This window comes from Macrobrachium nipponense, chromosome 1 (genome assembly GCF_015104395.2).
Source record: "Macrobrachium nipponense isolate FS-2020 chromosome 1, ASM1510439v2, whole genome shotgun sequence".
Taxonomy (NCBI): Eukaryota; Metazoa; Arthropoda; class Malacostraca; order Decapoda; family Palaemonidae; genus Macrobrachium; species Macrobrachium nipponense.
In genome coordinates this window covers 30,728,226-30,746,832 of record NC_087200.1, presented here as the reverse complement: position 1 = coordinate 30,746,832, position 18,607 = coordinate 30,728,226, and the positions used below count along the sequence as shown (strand labels likewise).

Genomic DNA, 18,607 nt, shown 5'->3' with positions numbered 1-18,607 from the left:
GCAGAAATCGCAGCCATAATATCCTTCATGGTTGGTTCACTTACCTCCGACTCCGTAGGAGGATCTGGTACTACTACCTTAGGATCAAGATTAGGAATATTAGATTTAGATACGTTAGAAGGGGGAAGATTATCAGAAGATCTAGAAGAAAGAACACTAGAAGATCTAGCTCTCCTAATTCTGTCTCTTTCTAGACGTCTCACATATCTGTCATAGTCTCTCCATTCTCTCTCCGACAGACTCTCACATTCATTGCATCTATATTCAACAGTACAAACGTGTCCTCTGCAATGTTTACAAATTGAGTGGGGATCAAGAGCGGCTTTAGGAAGCCGGGTCTTGCACCCCTTCACACACATTCTCACAACAGTCAGCCATCTTGAGAAAACTAAAATCAGAGAAAAAATTCCAAGTCGGAAAACAACAAAGTCTATCTAAGCACAAAGAAAAGCCAAGAATAGTCCAAAATCAGCGAAAGCCATCAACGAAAAAACCAGGAAAAAATGGGTACTTCAAACCCAAACAAAGAAGAGCGAATTTCCAAACGTGCTGCACCGAGCGACGGCAGGGAATTTCTGAGGACCAATGGGAATGGTTCCAGGTACCTGGATAGAGGGAGCACAGGTATGATCACCTGACCGTCTATCGGCGATAGCCGCGAATTTTGAATTTCTGCCGTGCGCGCGACGAATCGGCGGGATTAAGCTATATATATGTAACTACCAGGGAAGTTAGATATTTAAAAATTTATTTTTCACTCTTTGTTTCAATAAGAATAGATATACGAAGTGTGTAGACAAAGAAACCAACACACATTCTCACATTGCATACAGACATGCCATAGGATTTATTTGTCAGTTGTGTATATCAATACAGGTTGATTTTTACTCATTTTGGGTTAAGTAGGGTCATATTTTTTGTATATTTTTTTTCATCGTGAGTGTAAGGCTAAGGCCCCACCGAATCCGTCGCGGCGCATCGCGTGCGTCCAACACGGCTATCCATCTACAAGCGTCTCCGTCTTCTGCGCGTGTGGCCCAACCAGACAAACGAGTGACGGTTATAAGACGGACAATTCAAACTTCAGCAGTACTTGCCGTTATGAAGGGAGAGCGCGAGGTTTTCCTCTGACTCGGTGCTGTCAACCAAATTAGAGGCGTTGAACAGTAGGAAAATCTGATGACATAACTTTAGATGAGGAAAGAGTGGACGCACGCTCATGTGCCGTGTGGGGCCACTCGTGTTTGAACTATGACAGTTGATCGAAAGGCACAAAACGCGTAGCCGTGTTGGACGCACGCGACGCGCCGCGACGGATTTGGTGGGGCCTTAGCCTAAGTCTGTTTGACTTTTTTTATGTATAAAAGAACTAGAAAAGCTGCTGTCAAGAATTTATGGTTATCATTTTCAGTTCAGTCATCTTAGACCAGCAACAAGTGAAACTGAATGCCGTTCATTTAGTTCATTATCCATAGAGATTGTCACGCATCGAAAAATAGATATAAGGTTACGCATTGCTTCTTACTAAATAAAGATCGCACTGGATCTTTTCCACACACAGAAAAAAAAATAGACCCATAGCCACGGAATGCGTTTTTACTAAAATAAACGATATCACTGCATTTTTTTCTCTTCCAAATTAGCTGCATGGGACACCAACTTCAAGGCCCTGAATTGCTACGTAGACAAGAGCTCTAGCATGGGCATAAGCGCCCTCGTCGAGACGAGGATGCCCATGAGCATGGACAATTTCATCTCCCTGGTCGAGAAATACGAGAGACAGCATACCATGGAGGCTCCTGGCCGCATTGCGGATGCGCTGATCTCCAGGTAAGATTTTTTTTCTTATCTAAAACATTTCTTTTATCATTAGCATTTTAGTGTGATTTTGAAGGTGTCTGAAGATTTATATTAACTCAAGTGAAACATACAATGTCACACTCAAGTTTCTACCGCCATTGTATATAGTGTACTACACTATTTTTTGTAAACGCTCCAAGAAGAGGTCCATTGGAAGACGAAACTATTGGGTATTTTCTAAGAAAAACCTCTTTTCATCCTCCTATGTTGAATACAATTGAACTAACATATCTTAGTGCCTAAGAAGATTACCAGTACTACTGTACACGATGTGTAACAGCAATAACTGACCTAATCAAATCCCACTTTTCCAGCCTCTCTTTCTCCCAGTTCCAACTTTAGATCCTAGTGCTCCATCACCTTCATTTTCTGGATCACTTTATCTTGCTGTTCTGTAACTTCAATTCCTTTTCACTGTTTTAGGCGCTGAGTGGGCGAAAGTGCCCCAGTGCTTGATTAGCCTAAACACCAGAAACTCTTCTATTTGGTAACCATTTGATATAATTAATATAAGAAAATGTCTCATCGGTTCACATTAACCACAAAATAACATGATGTATCTTGTAAAGAATTTGGTTTATAATGTTTTTTGTTAATTGCAGATACAGAAAAGATGGCATGGTTTACGACCCAGAACAGCTCACAGCGTACATGTTCCAGCCCAAGGAGACATTCGAAGTCGACAAGCAAGATATCATCAGGAATCTGCTCAGCAACTCTTACCAGGTTCCAGTGGACACATTCGACCACAGGGAGGAGGTATGTGAACAATCTTTTCCTTAAGTCATTCTCTACTTTTTTAAAAGTTGGAAAATTCACAGACTAATGGCCTCCGTGTTTAGGGTACTTGGGAAATGTTCCCTGAGGAATGTTATTGGAAGTGTTAGCAATTTTGGGAATGTCCCATGAGCAATGTTGTTGGAAATATTTGCAATTTCGGGAAATGTCCCCTGAGGAATGCACAGCGCCTCAGTGGCATGGTTGGTTTGGTGTTTGCTTCTCGCCTCGGTGGTCGCGAGTTCGATTCTCGGTCATTCCATTGAGGAGTGAGAGATGTGTATTTCTGGTTGATAGAAGTTCACTCTCGACGTGGTTCGGAAGTCACGTAAAGCCGTTGGTCCCGTTGCTGAATAACCACTGGTACCATGTAACGTAAAAACATCACATACAAACAAAAACCCTGAGGAATGTTCCTGGAAATGTTTGCAATTTTGGGAAATGTCCGATGAGCAATGTTGTTGGAAATGTTTGCAATTTCGGGAAATGTCCCATGAGGAATGCTATTGGAGGTGCTTACAATTTTCTTGTCATTTCCTCAGTCATACATAATTATTCAGGGCTGAAGAAAGGAATTTTTCCTGGCTCTTGAACTCTTAGTCTCATCAGCCTATTGCCGTGTATTCACGCACAGGTTTACCTGTCAGTCCACCACGACCGTTCGACGGATGAGCGTCCACACGTACAGAGTAGAACTGTCAGTCGGACAGTCAACTCGAGGTCATTGCTCTCATTTTTCGCCTAGTCTTCGTCGTGGCAAGTTGGCAACACTTCATGGCTGCGAAGCAAACTCCGCTGGATGATACGTAGTTGGAGCTACATAGACTAATTGCTCCTACGACTATGCACTTCAAACTAGAATGGATGAAAAAGGCGTAACAGAGTATGGTCTAAATATTCCCTATTAAAAGATGTCTATTCTCAATATATGATGAATAAGGTTAAATTAGACCGGGGGGTTAGTTCAGTTATAAAATGGATCTTGAAGCCTACTTTATCTAGTAACACTAAAGGGTCCCATACACTGAACGATTGTCTGAACGACTGTCTGTATCTTTCGCAAAAACATTGTGTATGGCTTGTCTAAATGCAAAAGTGGGCGGAGTTTCGTGTCTGAACGATCTCGGCGGGAATCTATCACGACCAGGTCGATGGCTTGCGACTTAATAAGTCTGTCATACACAGGTCGTTCAGTGTGTGTTTAAATGTATGACTTTGGTAGCCCGTCACTCTTGATTCTTTTAGTATTATTTCTGTAAGTTAATTGAAGTATTTTCTTTTTATATTCAACTGAATAATGTGTTCTCCTTATTTCCAACAACGTCATTCTCATTTATGGTGGGACAATTAAAGAATCAAAATTCTTTTGTTAGTGTCATTTCTCTTTGGGTTGGGTAAAGAATTTACCCCATTAAACGAAGACTCGTTAAAATCAGTTCAAATGCCTTAGTCACATCTGCCTACCGTTTGCCATTTAGTGGCCTCTCTCCTCCTCTTCTCTCTCTCTCTCTCTCTCTCTCTCTCTCTCTCTCTCTCTCTCTCTCTCTCTCTCTCTCTCTCAACTAGTCAGCCTCAAAAGCAACTCTCTTCTCCTTCGTTTTATGATATCTGCGTTACTCTTTGATATCAAAAGACTTTGATTTTAGAGGTATTCTAGTAATACATTCTAGAGATACTCTTAGTATGAACTTGGAGATTCTCACGTAAAGAGAAGAGAGAGAGAGAGAGACGAGAGAGAGAGAAGAGGATAGGAAGAGAAGAGGAAGAGAGGAGAAGGAGGACTGATACCTGCTCGATTCTACTATGTCCGGTGTTGCGGAATTGCCAGAGCTTCTAGTTAAAGCTGAATGCTCCAAATGTAGACTAGTGATTCACGTACACTGTTCATTGATGCGTTTTCCATTGTAAAACGGGGTTGGGGTTGGGATGGGAGTGGGTGTTAATCATCTCCTTTCATCTCTTTCCCATAACAAAAATGTAGCAAAAATGCCAGAAATATGCCTAGGAATAATGTCAGTGTTCTCTGTGATTTTGAATAAAATCTCCAGTTTCGATTGCCACTGATAGGCTGACAATCCAAAATTTGACAGAGAAAGTTAAAAGAAGGTTATTGTGTCTTTTACAAAGATAGATATAGAGAGAGAGTGAAGGTCTTAAAGCAACACATATTATCTCTTTCCAGTGTTCCCTACACTTCATGTCGTCCCACAGCACCGACACCTACCCTCATTCTGGAATCAACGAGTTCTGGCAAAACAGCGGAAGGTATCGCAGAGACTTGTAAGTGAAATCCTTATCCTTTCGAGTTCTTGTCTGTGAATGATCGATTGCTTTTCTGGCTGATTAACTGACTGGTCAGTATTTGTGTGGCTTTGATGGTAGTGGTTCTCAAGCTTTTTTTTTTGGTCCATGCACCCTTTCACCATATGTCAGGACGTCATTCGCCCCCATCCAAAATTGTCTGCCTTAAGAGGTGCATTCCAAAAAATATGCAACAAACTGTCAACACAAACACATAAGCTACTTGAGAGTAAGCCCACAATGACCTCTCAGTAGTTTAAACCGATGCATTTTGTGTGGTCCTAGAGTCAGTTTGAGCCTGCCAAACTGTGGTCACAATTCCTTCCCCGAAACTCTGAAATTTCCTCCCTGTGCGGGAATTCTAACCCCCCCCCCCCCCCCCCCCCCCCCCCCAAACCCCCCCCCCCCCCCCACCCCCCCCCCCCCCCCCCCCCCCCGGCCTGAGAACTACTGGTCTATAGCATTTGTTTATGATGTGGACTGTTTTTCTTTCTTTCTGTTTGTATTTTATAGTTTTTTATTGGTGGTATTCTTTTATTGATTTTTAATTCTCGTAAATATGGACTTATTAGTTTTGTCTGGGAAGTAGGCCCATCGTTTGAGTGGACTAAAGTCCGTTTAGACAATTTATTTCAACAGTTCACCCTGATTTGGATATCTGTATTTGTTTCGATCTCTTTCACGGCGAATTGAAAAAAATACGGCCAATATTATCTGCAATATTTTTCTCCATAGTATCAGACGAAAATTATCCGTGTCCTTTTCCTGTCAAACTCATCTACCAAATGTTGCATTCACGTTATTTGCTTGGTTTTGTTCTTTCTAATTGTTTTTTCAAATATTAGAAATGTTTAGTATTTATTTTGTGGAATGAAGCGTTTGCAATGGCTGGCATTATTTCCAAGGTGCTTGATCCTATTATGGTAAAGGTCGCCATTCTTTTAGTACCCTTTAAATGGCATCGAAATGCATTGAAAATTCTGTAAGTCGCCTTAGTCATATCATTCTATTATGGTGACATCTGGCATCTTCATCCGCACTACTATATAGCCTCATAGCAATTAACCTGGTGTTCGCGTGGTAATGTCTCCATAGTCCCATTTCCCAGATCCGGAGAATTGTGAACCTTAATTTTCTACAAAAGATTTTGAATTTCCTTCCCGTTCCACAAATATAAATATTGCAAAAAACTGAAAAAGTGCTTTAATAAATTTTACTGTATGCGAATTACACCGTTAATATTCGAAATAGGATACTATTATAATTGTTGAATGTAAGCTGAATGTAACTGTCGAATGTAACTATCTAAAGCCTGGGACGCAGTGTTACCATACAAAAACACCACAGGCGGATGGACAGATGAAAAAAAAACAAAGTATAGACTCATAAGAGAGTAATGTACTTTTATTCAATTAATTTCTACTTGGAATCTCGCAGATGATACCAGTTCGATTGAATGCTTAAATAAACACCAAATGTTGTTGGAATGACAGCATGAAGTTACTTTATGGGTAGGAAAACAACTTCTCAGTTGATTTATGGTAGGGAGAACATCTCAGTTGATTTATGGTAGGGAGAACATCTCAGTTGATTTATGGTAGGGAGAACAACTTCTCAGTTGATTTATGGTAGGGAGAACAACTTCTCAGTTGATTTATAGTAGGGAGAACAACTTCTCAGTTGATTTATGGTAGGGAGAACAACTTCTCAGTTGATTTATAGTAGGGAGAACAACTTCTCAGTTGATTTATGGTAGGGAGAACAACTTCTCAGTTGATTTATAGTAGGGAGAACATCTTCTCAGTTGATTTATGGTAGGGAGAACAACCTTTCTTCATTGGATTTGTAAAAATATTTGAATTTATGGGGTAGAAAACAACTTCTCAGTTGATTTATAGTAGGGAGAACAACTTCTCAGTTGATTTATGGTAGGGAGAACAACTTCTCAGTTGATTTATGGTAGGGAGAACAATTTCTCAGTTGATTTATGGTAGGGAGAACAATTTCTCAGTTGATTTTTGGTAGGGTCAATAATCTCCCAATTGATATAAGGGAGGGAGAGTAATCTCCCAATTGATTTACGGGAGGGAGAGTAATCTCCCAATTGATTTGTTGGTTGGAGAATAATCTCCCAATTCTCATCTTCTAATAAACTCACACTTAGTTTTTACGTTATGATTTATCCTGGTTTCCGTGGAACGGTGCGTAATCGACAAAGGAAGCGCCGGCGTCATTTTACTACGATATCGTTTTGCTACCATATATATACCCACTGTGGGAAAGTTTTTCCGTGACTCAAAGGCATGTGGCGCACTTTATACAAAACTCGAACCTCTCATGGTTAAGGAATCAGCCCAGTACAACGAAATGTGCAGATAGCATGATTAAGTGTGTACCCGACTAAGTCAGTACCCTGTACGACACCACTCTACCAGCTCTGAGTTGTTTCCAGCCGGAGATAGTCAACGAGCTTTATCAGACTGAGATAGCATTTCTTGATAGATGAAGAGGCATTATGTAATGTAACACGACAAACTAGTTATATGGTCTTATTTAGTACCTAAGCCAGTTATTTGTATAAGCCTAAGGTGCTATTTCATGGAAAAACACGGTTATACTAACCTCGAGAACCAACTTCTATGCCAGACCTGATGTCTGTGCTGTGTTATGGAATAAGCTTCAAGAGGTCAGTACGATTTTCCATACGATACTCGAGAAACAGGCTCAGCTCTAAAGCAGCTTAACCTATGCAAAGAGACTTAATCAAAGCTGTACTAATCTAAGGTGGCAAGACTCATGTTTATAGAAATCTGATATTATTAACTATTCCTCTTTCGGTTTCACTGAAGGTGACTCCAGTGCTATTGATCCTGCTATGTGCTTGCGAAATCTTCAGCTAAACACTTTTGTTCAGGCTTGCAAAATGATTCACTGGGAATCAAGTATTGCTTATAAACTCTTCTGTTTCTCTCCTTTTAAATTAATGAACATCATCAGTATACACAATAAAGCATGTAGTTTGATATTGGAATGGCTTACACCAAGGGAACACAATTGATTCATCCGGGTGGCTTAAACCTTAGTGTATCAGCATTTTGTCTCTGAATGAGGCTAAGTAATAATTTGAGGTATATATTCCATTAACAAGGAATGGAGTAATTTTTCACAAGTAATCGACTACATTCTGAGGTTTATTTGAAAATCAATCACTTCATAAGTAAATTTTAGTTTGAATTATTTTAGTAATAGTGCAACCTTTGACTCAAGGGTTATTGAACATTTTTTCATTCACAAAAGGAGAAATCTTAGAGGTAAAAAACACTATAGTTTCAGAACCTATTTTGAAGAATCCAATGCTGGAGATTTCCTTATATCCTACCTCACCTTATGCGGGCAATTCAAGATATCTAAATAAATTATTCATATATTTTTGAAGGCTTAGCACAAACGACACAGACCTTGGCAAGAGCACCTTAGTGTTCCCTGAAATAGTCGAAGTTGATAATTTTACAACCTCTACTGTTACTACAACCATTCCATCACTCAATACCACAAGCAACACACCAAACAAATTCACATATGAAACAGATGTTCCAATATCAACAAGCCCCAAAACTAGGCCTACAACGACTGCACCAACCTATGGGACTACAGCTAGCACTAGCCGAGTTACTCCCAGTCTACTTAGAGCCGGGAGATTCCTGTCCCGTCCAAGAGGGTAAGTGCTGCACTAAAGCTTAAAGCTGATGATTATGCCATGTTGATCTCATTGCACTGGAACGGAAGGAGTGTATTCTGAGGCTATTCCTGCATTGATGCTGGAAGTCAAAAGCATAATGGGAATATCATTATCCTTCCTGTCATGGAATGTCTTGAAAATGAAACACGACGTAAGAAGTAACTCAATTGCATCCATTTTTGAAGTGTTTGTTCCCTCGCAACAGTACTGCGTTGCAAGAGCTGTTTTGTACATGTTTTCACTGTCACTGTTGACGAATGACCCAGGTTCTTCCGCTTCTTAGAATTGCTCTGACGGAATTGTTGATTAAGCTATTCTTCTTTCACTCGTTCTTGTCTATATCTCTACAAGGCTTTTTAGTGCCATTTTTCTCCGAAAGTTTTCATTCATTCTTTGATGTGGGTCAATTCTCGTCACAAAATGGACTGTTATTTTAGAAATCATTGTAAGTACTATACATGCTTCTGAAGATATTCTTCCGTGTAGAGTCTGGCTGCATATATATTCAGCTGATTAATCCTTTTACTAACTTTCAGTAAGGCATGATTGTTTCAAACCTTTGATGTTTCAGTGTCCTTCATGATTCTCTTCTGCAGAAGCAGTGCTTGAAAACTGAAAGCTAGGGAAAAAATCTGGTAGAATTGATCTGAACTTCTAAAACAGAAAAATATTTAAAGCTACTGTCTGTACTTCATTTTACACCCCTTCCCTGTTTAGGCTATCAGTACAGCTTTCCCTTCGCAATGTTTATTTATTAATTTTTTCCCCAAAGTTTATGTATCTACAGGCTTTGCGTTATCATTTACATTAGTGGTTTTCAACCTTTTTCATACCGCGACTCCTTATGAGCAACTCAATATGACCGATGACCCTCTTTACAATTCCTGATTCAATACTGTTTATATTATGTAATAATGTCCTAGTACAAAATTAGCACTGCATTGTAATAAATCTGCTACTTGCATTAAAAAAGAGATTATTATAACTACTGCTGTTAAATAAAGTTCGTGTAACGGCGGTTGAAATAGCTAAAACATACCCTCGCTCAAGAACGATCTTGCGACTCTCAGAAAAAAGGCTGGCGACCCCTCAGGGGGTCGCGACCCCCAGGTTGAAAAGCTTTGATTTACATGGATGATATTCTTCAGCAAGTAAATACATTTCGATTTTGACTCCCACGACCATTATTATGTTACTTTAATCAATTGTGCAATCTAAGTTTTGTTGCCTCAATGTTATTGGTACTTTCATTACAAGCCTGATAAATGTCATCAGTTTGAGGTCAAAGTATTCCCAGGAATTCCCCCTTATCATCTGAATGAAATACGATAAAGAGAGGAATTTTACTTTTAAATTAACAAAGAAAGAGTGGTAACTGCATAAAGAAAATGGGGGTAGGTTGATGCTTTATTTTTGTCCGTCTATATAATTGGTTCATAGTAGCCAGGTGCTTGATATTCCCTCATATTTTTCGTGATAGAGCCTAAAGAATTTTTATGGGTTTTTCTGTGAATCTTGCTATTTTTCAAAAATTAAAGTCACAATCGTATCTTTCATGTTTTACCATTGTGTACAGTCTCAAGTCTGTATTGGAGGTTTTCAATGACCTGTATTTTTTATTACCTAATGCTGTATCTGCTGTGCTGTGCCCAAGCTCAGTGTCATTTATTTGTCTGTGAGTATTCGTTCCTAATTATATTTTGGAGCGAATATTATGTTTGAATTGATTTTTGTAGCTTTGACCTGTGGGCTCACTTTTTGCTATATTTATTATGTTCATTATGTTCAAGTGAGATCTAGTTAACTATGTAAAACGGTCTTGTGTAGTTATATATATAAGATTCCGTGTTACTAAGTTTTTCTTGATGAGGCTGATACCCCCACGCACCGCCCGTATATATATATATATATATAATATATATATATATATATATATATATATCTATATATATATATAATGTGTGTAGGTATGCACGCTGCTGCTTATATATAAATGGGAAAGGAAAATGAATGGACTTATACATAGCCTACTCATTCTAGATTTGTAAAGTACTATGTTTTTTTGTTTAATGTATGAACGTATAACTTTCTCGATGAAAGCAGTGAAATTGTGTCTCAAATAGTTTCGAACCAATGACGTGTTAAGGTGATAAACCTCATTAGGCCTAGCCAAACCAACCTCTTTACGAAGAGAAAATCTTGTTCTTCGTAAGCCAATGTCATCGCTGCAAGAACTTTTTGTTTAAATAAATATCTTTATGGAAAGAAGAAGGTCTTTCATTTGAGGAAAGGTCGGTTGCCTGATTAGAAACCACTGCATTTTGTAGCTGGTAAGTCTAAGTAAGCCTTTCATAACACACACACACACACACACTCATATATATATATATATATATATATATATATATATATATATACATACATATATATATATATATAATCCTGACTATATATTTTTATTTTCGGTCCCCAGGAGCCAGCGTCTTAGCTCCTACTCCCAGCCAGCGGGCACAGAACCAGCGACCCACCCCATTGAGAACGGCGTGATTCTTTCGTCATCAGGACCTATCGCTCTTGGGACCCTTCTGGCAGGTAAGTGGTCACCAATGGTTTAGTTCTTCCCTGTTTCGACGAACTGGCCTAACCAATCTCCTTCAAGTTTGTGAGTTTTCCAGCCAAAGTGATTCAGTTTTTGATGGCGTAATCCATTTTCTATTTTTTTTTCTAAGCTTTCCAACTAATGTGACCCAGTTTTTGATGGCGTAACTCATTTTATTTTTCGTTTGTGAGCTTTCCAACTAATGTGACCCAATTTTGATGGCGAAACCCATTTTTTTTTTATAAGTTTTTGAGTTTCAGCCAAAGTGAATCAGTTTTTGATGGTGTAACCAATTTTTTTTTTTTTTTTTTTTTTTTTTTTGAAGTTTTTTGAGTTTTTTCAGCCAAAGTGACTCAGTTTTTTTTTTTTTTTTTTTTTTTTTTTTTTTTTTTTTTATGGCGTAACCCATCTACTTTAAGTTTGAGAGTTTTCCAACAAAGGTGACCCAGTTTTTGATGGTGCAACCCATCTTCTTTAGGTATTAGAGTTTTCTAGGCAAAGTAACTCAGTTTTTGATGGCGTAACCGATTTTCTTAAAGTCTTTACGGTTTCCAGTAAAAATGACTCCGTTTTTAATGTCGCAATCCATTTTTTTAAGTTCTTAAGTTTTCCAGTCAAAATGACTGAGTTTTTGACGGTGTAACCCATTTTTTTTAGTTTGTGGGTTTTCCAAATAAAGTGATTCAGTTTTTTATAGCATAACCCATATTTTTAAAGGGTTTTGAGTTTTCCAGCCAAAGGGACTCAGTTTTTCATGGCGTAACTCAGTTTTTTTTTAGGTTTTGTTTTTGTTGCTCAACAACATATCACAGCTTCACATACCTGTGTTGTCACGTCTTTAGACCAAATGTCCTCTGAGGGCGAGCTCCTTCGAAGCTCTGAATAACATCAGAATCGTTGAAGCCCCTTTTCTCAGAATGAAGAAAAAGTGGCTTTCGCCAGTTCGTCAGATTAAGGACAAACTGACATCGGTCATAAAAGAGAGAGAGAAAAAAATTATGAAAGTCTCAAGCTCTCTATATATTTTTTCATTTTTCATCATTGTTTTATATTGAGACAGAGTTCCACACCAAACATTCTATTTACTCCTGTATATTAAATTGATACTAACGAAACCATTATTCATATCATCACTATTATAAAATGTTTTAGAGCGAAAAGTTGCACATCTGTCATTCATTTTTTTTGCCCTGATTTATGTTTCAATTTTTAAATAGTGTCTTCAGCATAATTTAGTTTTTATTAATCGAAAGTCAGTTATCTTAAATGATTTAATGTAAAGGAAGTTTTTAGTGTCTTAAACAAGGCTTGATCCGACATTCCTTCATGCATAAGTTGTAAACATTATATTCTAAACTTTTAACGTAAATTAAAACGTGCTAAAATCTACGGTCAAATAGAGCCTTGTTGCACCAACGAAAATTAACATAAATACACTATACTTTATTAGAAATAATTTTCTGTATTGTTTAACATGCACATTATTTATTTTTCATAGTTTCATTCTAATAGATAAATCATACATTTCCTACTCGAAAATTCCTGTATCTTTAACTCAATGCGAAATACCTTTTTCAGACCTATTCAGGCTCTTCTATAAACCTGTTTCCCCCCAAACGAGAACAACAACAGCAACAACAAAGTAGTTTGTAGGCTTACTCCCCGAGTAAGCGAAAAATTATGAATAATCAGTTGCTTTGAATGAGCAGCATCACACTATCGTAGGATTGCCAAGGAAGTTTAATACACAGAGTGAATGACTTTTGGTCAAAATCTTATGAAAAAAAAAAGAAGAGATGATCCTAATTATAATTACATATTCGGTTTCTGTACACTGAAATTCGTTTAATAATTTTATTATTATTATTATATTATTTTCATTATTAATATTATTAATTATTAATACAAGGAAAATTGATAAGACTCTATATAAAATAAACTCGCATGATGCATCCATCCTTTTTAACAGGCCAAATTAATTATCATTATTATTATAACACACCTATAACAAGATTCCCAAAAATAATGTTAAATAAAAAGTAAATACTTAACCATGTGTGATTTATCATTTTACTCTATAACTTATGCAATGTCCGTCCGTATTCGAGTAATTGTCTTAATTATGATTGCAGAATACCTTTTCATAATGAAACTGGGACAATATCAGCTGTTGTTGTTGTTGTTGTTGCTCTTATTATTATTATTATTATTATTATTATTATTATTATTATTATTATTATTATTATTATTATTATTATTATTATTATTATTATCTTCATCGTCTCATCTTTTTTTTTCTTCTGCTGGTTAATATTATTATTATTATTATTATTATTATTAGATTATTATTATTATTATTATTATTATTACTATCATTATTATTATTATTTTCACAATCCTCCCTTATTCATTCCACTGTCTCCCACAACAACCAGGCATCTCAACCACGCTGAGCGGAAGCGAACAGACTATAGCTTCGGTCTTGGGAGAAAACGTCGTCAGCTACATGCCTGATGAGATGAAGGCCAAAAGACTTAATCCTCTTTACGTGGCCACGTTGGCTGGTAAGCTCAGAAGAAGTTTAGTTAATGTTTAATGTTTAGACTTTTTTTTTTTGTTTAACAAAGAATCTGCTGTAAAAGGACATACAGACACCACCATACTTACGAACATTCCGACTTACGACCATTCGACTCACGACCATTCGACTTTCGACTATTCAGATACAAACAAACTTGATTGCAAAATAAACTTTTAAAAACAGGTCAACATGCAAACGGCTGTCAGGAACATAACTTGCAAGTAGGGTGTAGTGAATCTTGCATTTTTTCTTAGTTTAATAAAAGTCTATGACTTCACTGATACACGTACGAGCTTTTGATAAATACTTGTTTGGCACCTGTCTAGGGTACAGTCACTCATATAAGTTCATGGATGTATGAGTGTTTGAGAGAGATTTTCATTTCACCCTTTTCTGAATGACAGGTGTCTGGGAGTGCGAAACTGGCCAAATATTCAACTACCTAACTCTGCTGTAGAAAGTTTCAGTGTGTGCCCGTCTTACGTCACTATACAGACCCTTTGTCCAGAAAGGGATTCCATGGAATTCAGCTTTATGCCCGGAGACATCCATAAACTTATAAGAGTGACTATACATCAATGGTGGCACAGGGCTAGCGAGCGATGCCAGTTTACAGAAAACAATCTATTAGTGGCATACCGACATGCAGATGAGAGTATTTTCTGAGACGTTTTAAATTTCTGTGTATTCTGAGTACTGTGTAGAGTTATCCTCCAATTATCCGAGATGAGAGAACCAAGGTCCTGCTAAATCAGGCCAAAATCCGGATAGAGTCAAATAAAACTTTACAGATGTGAATGCACTCTGTAAAAAAGCGAATCGCCTTTTTTGTTATATCTCACGCAACAATCAATACGCTGGGTGTACTATGTACAATACACTACCGAATACGGTAATATGGGTATCACTTTCTTGTTTCACTTTTGCCCAAACCCATTAAACACTACAGTGTAGCATACCACTTTAAAATACACTGTGCACAAAAAAAGCACTCCTTGTCGTATGTAACACAATATGGTAGTAGGTGTACTGTATGCATATACTGTCAGTCCTTTAGTGAATAAAATGAAGTAAGAATACTTTAGAGAATCAACGTTTTAGCAGAAGGCGAAGAGAATAATTCATTTCCAAAGACATAAACAAACTCTACAAATTGGTGAAGATTGCAAGGTTTTCCTTCCAAGGTTAAAGACCCACTTCTCAAAGTCTTGCATTGTATTATTTTCCTTGAGAATGATCGTTGTAGATTAAGAGAAGCTGAGATGCCTATAACTATAATTTCAAGGCTGTCGTATTAATGACCCGAACGTTCGTACCACCTGCAGGAGCAAAGAAAAACGAAGAATCTCTTACACACCTCACCTTCCTAAAGTGTTTGCCATTTTCTCTAACTGAATTCCTGTATTCCAGGTGACATCGGCCAGACGGCACTCAAGGCCAGCAATAGCCCGTCTAGGGTCAAGGCCTTTTTGGGCCCACGTGGCAAGTTCTCAAACAGCACGGCTGCCCCGAAGCTCTTCACTCTGGAAGAAGGAAATGATGGACTTATAATCTACCTCACTCGCTCGGAAATTTTTGCAGGAATTGATGGTAAGAGTACTATGTAATTATATAAATGTATGCTTTCTATTATTTACGCAAGATACCCTTGCATTTATTAGGTACATGCATGCATGCATGTGTTTTGTAAGTGTTTATTCATGTTCTCTGTACAATGCACATACATGTATGAATGAATGCATAATTTGTATGGTAAATATGAATATGCCTATTAGTTTATACCTATAATTTTAAATACATTTTGCTTGAATGTGTACGTGATTCAAATATCATACAATTGCATCAATAATGCTTTGTATTATACACATACTTGTATGTATTATGTTCATATGCAGGTGTATGTATGTGTAAATGTTCGCATAACTGTTACCATACTGAGTTTCCATATATCTCAGCTACGTTGGGGTAGGCTAGGACCAGCTCCTTGGGTTGAGGTGGTAAGGGTGAGAGTGGGAAGGTCCACATAGTCACCTATGTGGCCAGATAAGGTTTTAATTGGCATCCCTGGTTATAGTTGATTTCATAAATTTGAAACCAAGGATTGTTAGTCCTATTAATATTTTGTTACTAGTCTGGTCAGGAAAATGATTTTTCCCAAGAACGTTCAGTCAAGACAGCCATCCCTTTCTCGTGTTATACTTCTCAAGTGATACTCGAGATTAATTTTTATCTATTTTCTGTTTTAGAATAAGTTATAGGAAATTAACAGGATTATTAATAATCTTTATGTTATCTATGATTAGCAATTATTGTCAGTGGCTTTGTAATTCATAACGAAGTAACTAATTTCTCCAAAGAACTCGAAAATTAGGCCCTTGCCGTTTTTTGGAGCCTTCCTTGTGGAGCAAGAATCGAAAATAATAATTTCGATAGTAACCTTAAAAAAATGATAATAGACCTTTGCCGTCCCTCTGTCCATTCTTACTAAGCAGTTCACGGATAAAGATTGTTATTAATATTGTCAAAATGATAACAATGATTTTCATAGGAAATTTAACCATATGCCTCTTTTACCCACCCAGCTATGCTCATTACGCAGTACATGAATTCAGCGTCGTCCTCGAGGGTGAAGTTATCCCAGATCTTGAGGATGTATTACTCGGACAGAGGACTCCCTAACCTTCCCACCTACAAGGCCTGCAACAGAATGGACGCCTACAATACCATTCGAGACGACACCAAAACCAAGGAACAGGCGAGTTTTAAATATCAGCAAAACATGTCTTATCTATCATCAACATTGGCAACAAATCAATGACCGTTTTTTAGATATGTATCAAAAACGTGTTGACAACAAGTCAACCATCCTGCCCCACCCCATCCCACCCCACCTAGGGCGTATAAACTGGTTTGCATGAGGAGGGTGGATGCCTCACATATCCACCCATCCCTCTACCTACCCGACCCCACCCAGGGCGTACAAACAGGTTTGCAAGGGGTGGGTGGCTGTGTTATGTCTCCCGTAGTACTGTTACTGTCACCGGGGGAGTGACAAACAAGATACACTCGGATATTATTATTATAGAAGGTTATATATATATATATATATATATATATATTATATATATATATATATATATATATATATATATATATATTTATATACATACAAGCACCTCTCTCCAGGCTTAAACTCTAATGTGTTGTCTGGGCATGTATGAACTGTTGTGGTCACTTGACTCTTTTCCTTACCTTGAATAGGTAGCCTTTTCTTACTTATTTATGTTTTGTTTTTATTTAAAGTTTTACATTAATTTTAGCTGATTTTTTTAATTGGTAATAATTTCTACTTTTAACTTGTAATTTATCGAGTAAATTTTAATTATTGCAGACTGATGATGTGTTGAAGCAACATGACACGTTTCACATATAAATAAAGCATGCTTCTTAGACTGCTGTCTTCCTGGGACTCCTGAATGTTTTATCTACGATTTTCCTATATATATATATATATATATATATTATATTATATATATATATATATATATATATATATATATATATATATATATATATATATAATATATATATTATATATATATATATATATATGTATATATGTATTAATTAGGACAGTGAACAATTTTATGAATGCTTATTAACCTCTTTCACGTCCAATTGATGCTATAACGTTACACGCCGATCGACAGGTCCTGAACTTCATGTACGCGTACTCCAACTACGACTCGTTCGCGCGTCAGTACATCGACGAAAGCAGCGACGATTTTGACAGCATCCAGCGCCACTTCACCGACGCTCTCACGGACGCCTGGAGCGCTTTCTCCAGCTTCGTAGGTAGGGAAAATGCTGCTCAATTTTCCTCAGTTGTGAGGCTCTTAGCAATTGCTACTTTTTGCATAACTTTCATTTATTTTATGCTATGTTTTTTTTATAATAAATTCAGAGCCTATTTTCCTGTTATATGTCTGCATTTTAGTCCTTTTTACGTCTTTAATGTTCCACTTCCGTTTTCATTTTATTCATGTATCGAGTAGGCTTTCGTTTTCTGTGGGGGGGGTAGGTGTGTGAAACTTTTCTCATAATTATTATTTATATTTTTTATTTCATTGCAATACTTTAGTTCAGTTTTCCTTTATTGGCTGTTGTATTCGCAATGTGCATTAACGTCTTGTTTCTGGTGCCTTTTGTTTTTTTCCTCATATTTAAGTCATTTTTAATCTTGGTCTATATATATATATATATATATATATATATATATATATATATATATATATATATATGTATATATATATATATGTATAGAAGACTAGTAAGGAGGCTCAAGTCCTACAGATATCACCAAGGTGGAGAGGTAAAGGCATGTCTCAGCGTAGTACATAATTTATTGCCGACGTTTCACATCACTTCGATGCATTTTCAAGGCTGGGAATGATAAAAAAATATAAACATACAAGACATCGTCACTGATAAAACACCGTATAATATTTAAAATTTAAAATTGAACACTAAAACATTTAAAATGTAAAAATTATTGTACAACAACACTAGGTTGGAGAGACAACCTACCAGAGTAAAAAATAGAAGGTGACTGAAGGACAGAGTGGGGAGAAAAAAAAAAATAATAAAGTAAAAAAAACACCCACACACAAAACTATGTAAACAAACAAGTGGTTAGGCTATGAACAGCTGAACTGACGAGGACTGGCATTTAAAGTCGGTACATTAGTTT

General features: G+C 37.1%; 1 protein-coding gene across 5 annotated transcripts in view; it reads left to right on the top strand.

Moving 5' to 3' along the window:
• Positions 1 to 18,607, top strand: part of LOC135219208 (uncharacterized) — an 80,478-nt gene that overhangs the window by 43,125 nt on the left and 18,746 nt on the right. For 4 of the 5 annotated variants that reach the window (XM_064255772.1, XM_064255769.1, XM_064255770.1 and 1 more), the window contains exons 3-11: positions 1,644 to 1,830; positions 2,463 to 2,619; positions 4,820 to 4,917; positions 8,375 to 8,656; positions 11,151 to 11,269; positions 13,712 to 13,840; positions 15,268 to 15,447; positions 16,440 to 16,612; positions 17,568 to 17,712. In XM_064255772.1, the coding sequence (XP_064111842.1) occupies positions 1,644 to 1,830; positions 2,463 to 2,619; positions 4,820 to 4,917; positions 8,375 to 8,656; positions 11,151 to 11,269; positions 13,712 to 13,840; positions 15,268 to 15,447; positions 16,440 to 16,612; positions 17,568 to 17,712 (1,470 nt within the window). The remainder of the gene's footprint in view (positions 1 to 1,643; positions 1,831 to 2,462; positions 2,620 to 4,819; positions 4,918 to 8,374; positions 8,657 to 11,150; positions 11,270 to 13,711; positions 13,841 to 15,267; positions 15,448 to 16,439; positions 16,613 to 17,567; positions 17,713 to 18,607) is intronic. The other variant, XM_064255773.1, reaches the window with a different exon arrangement.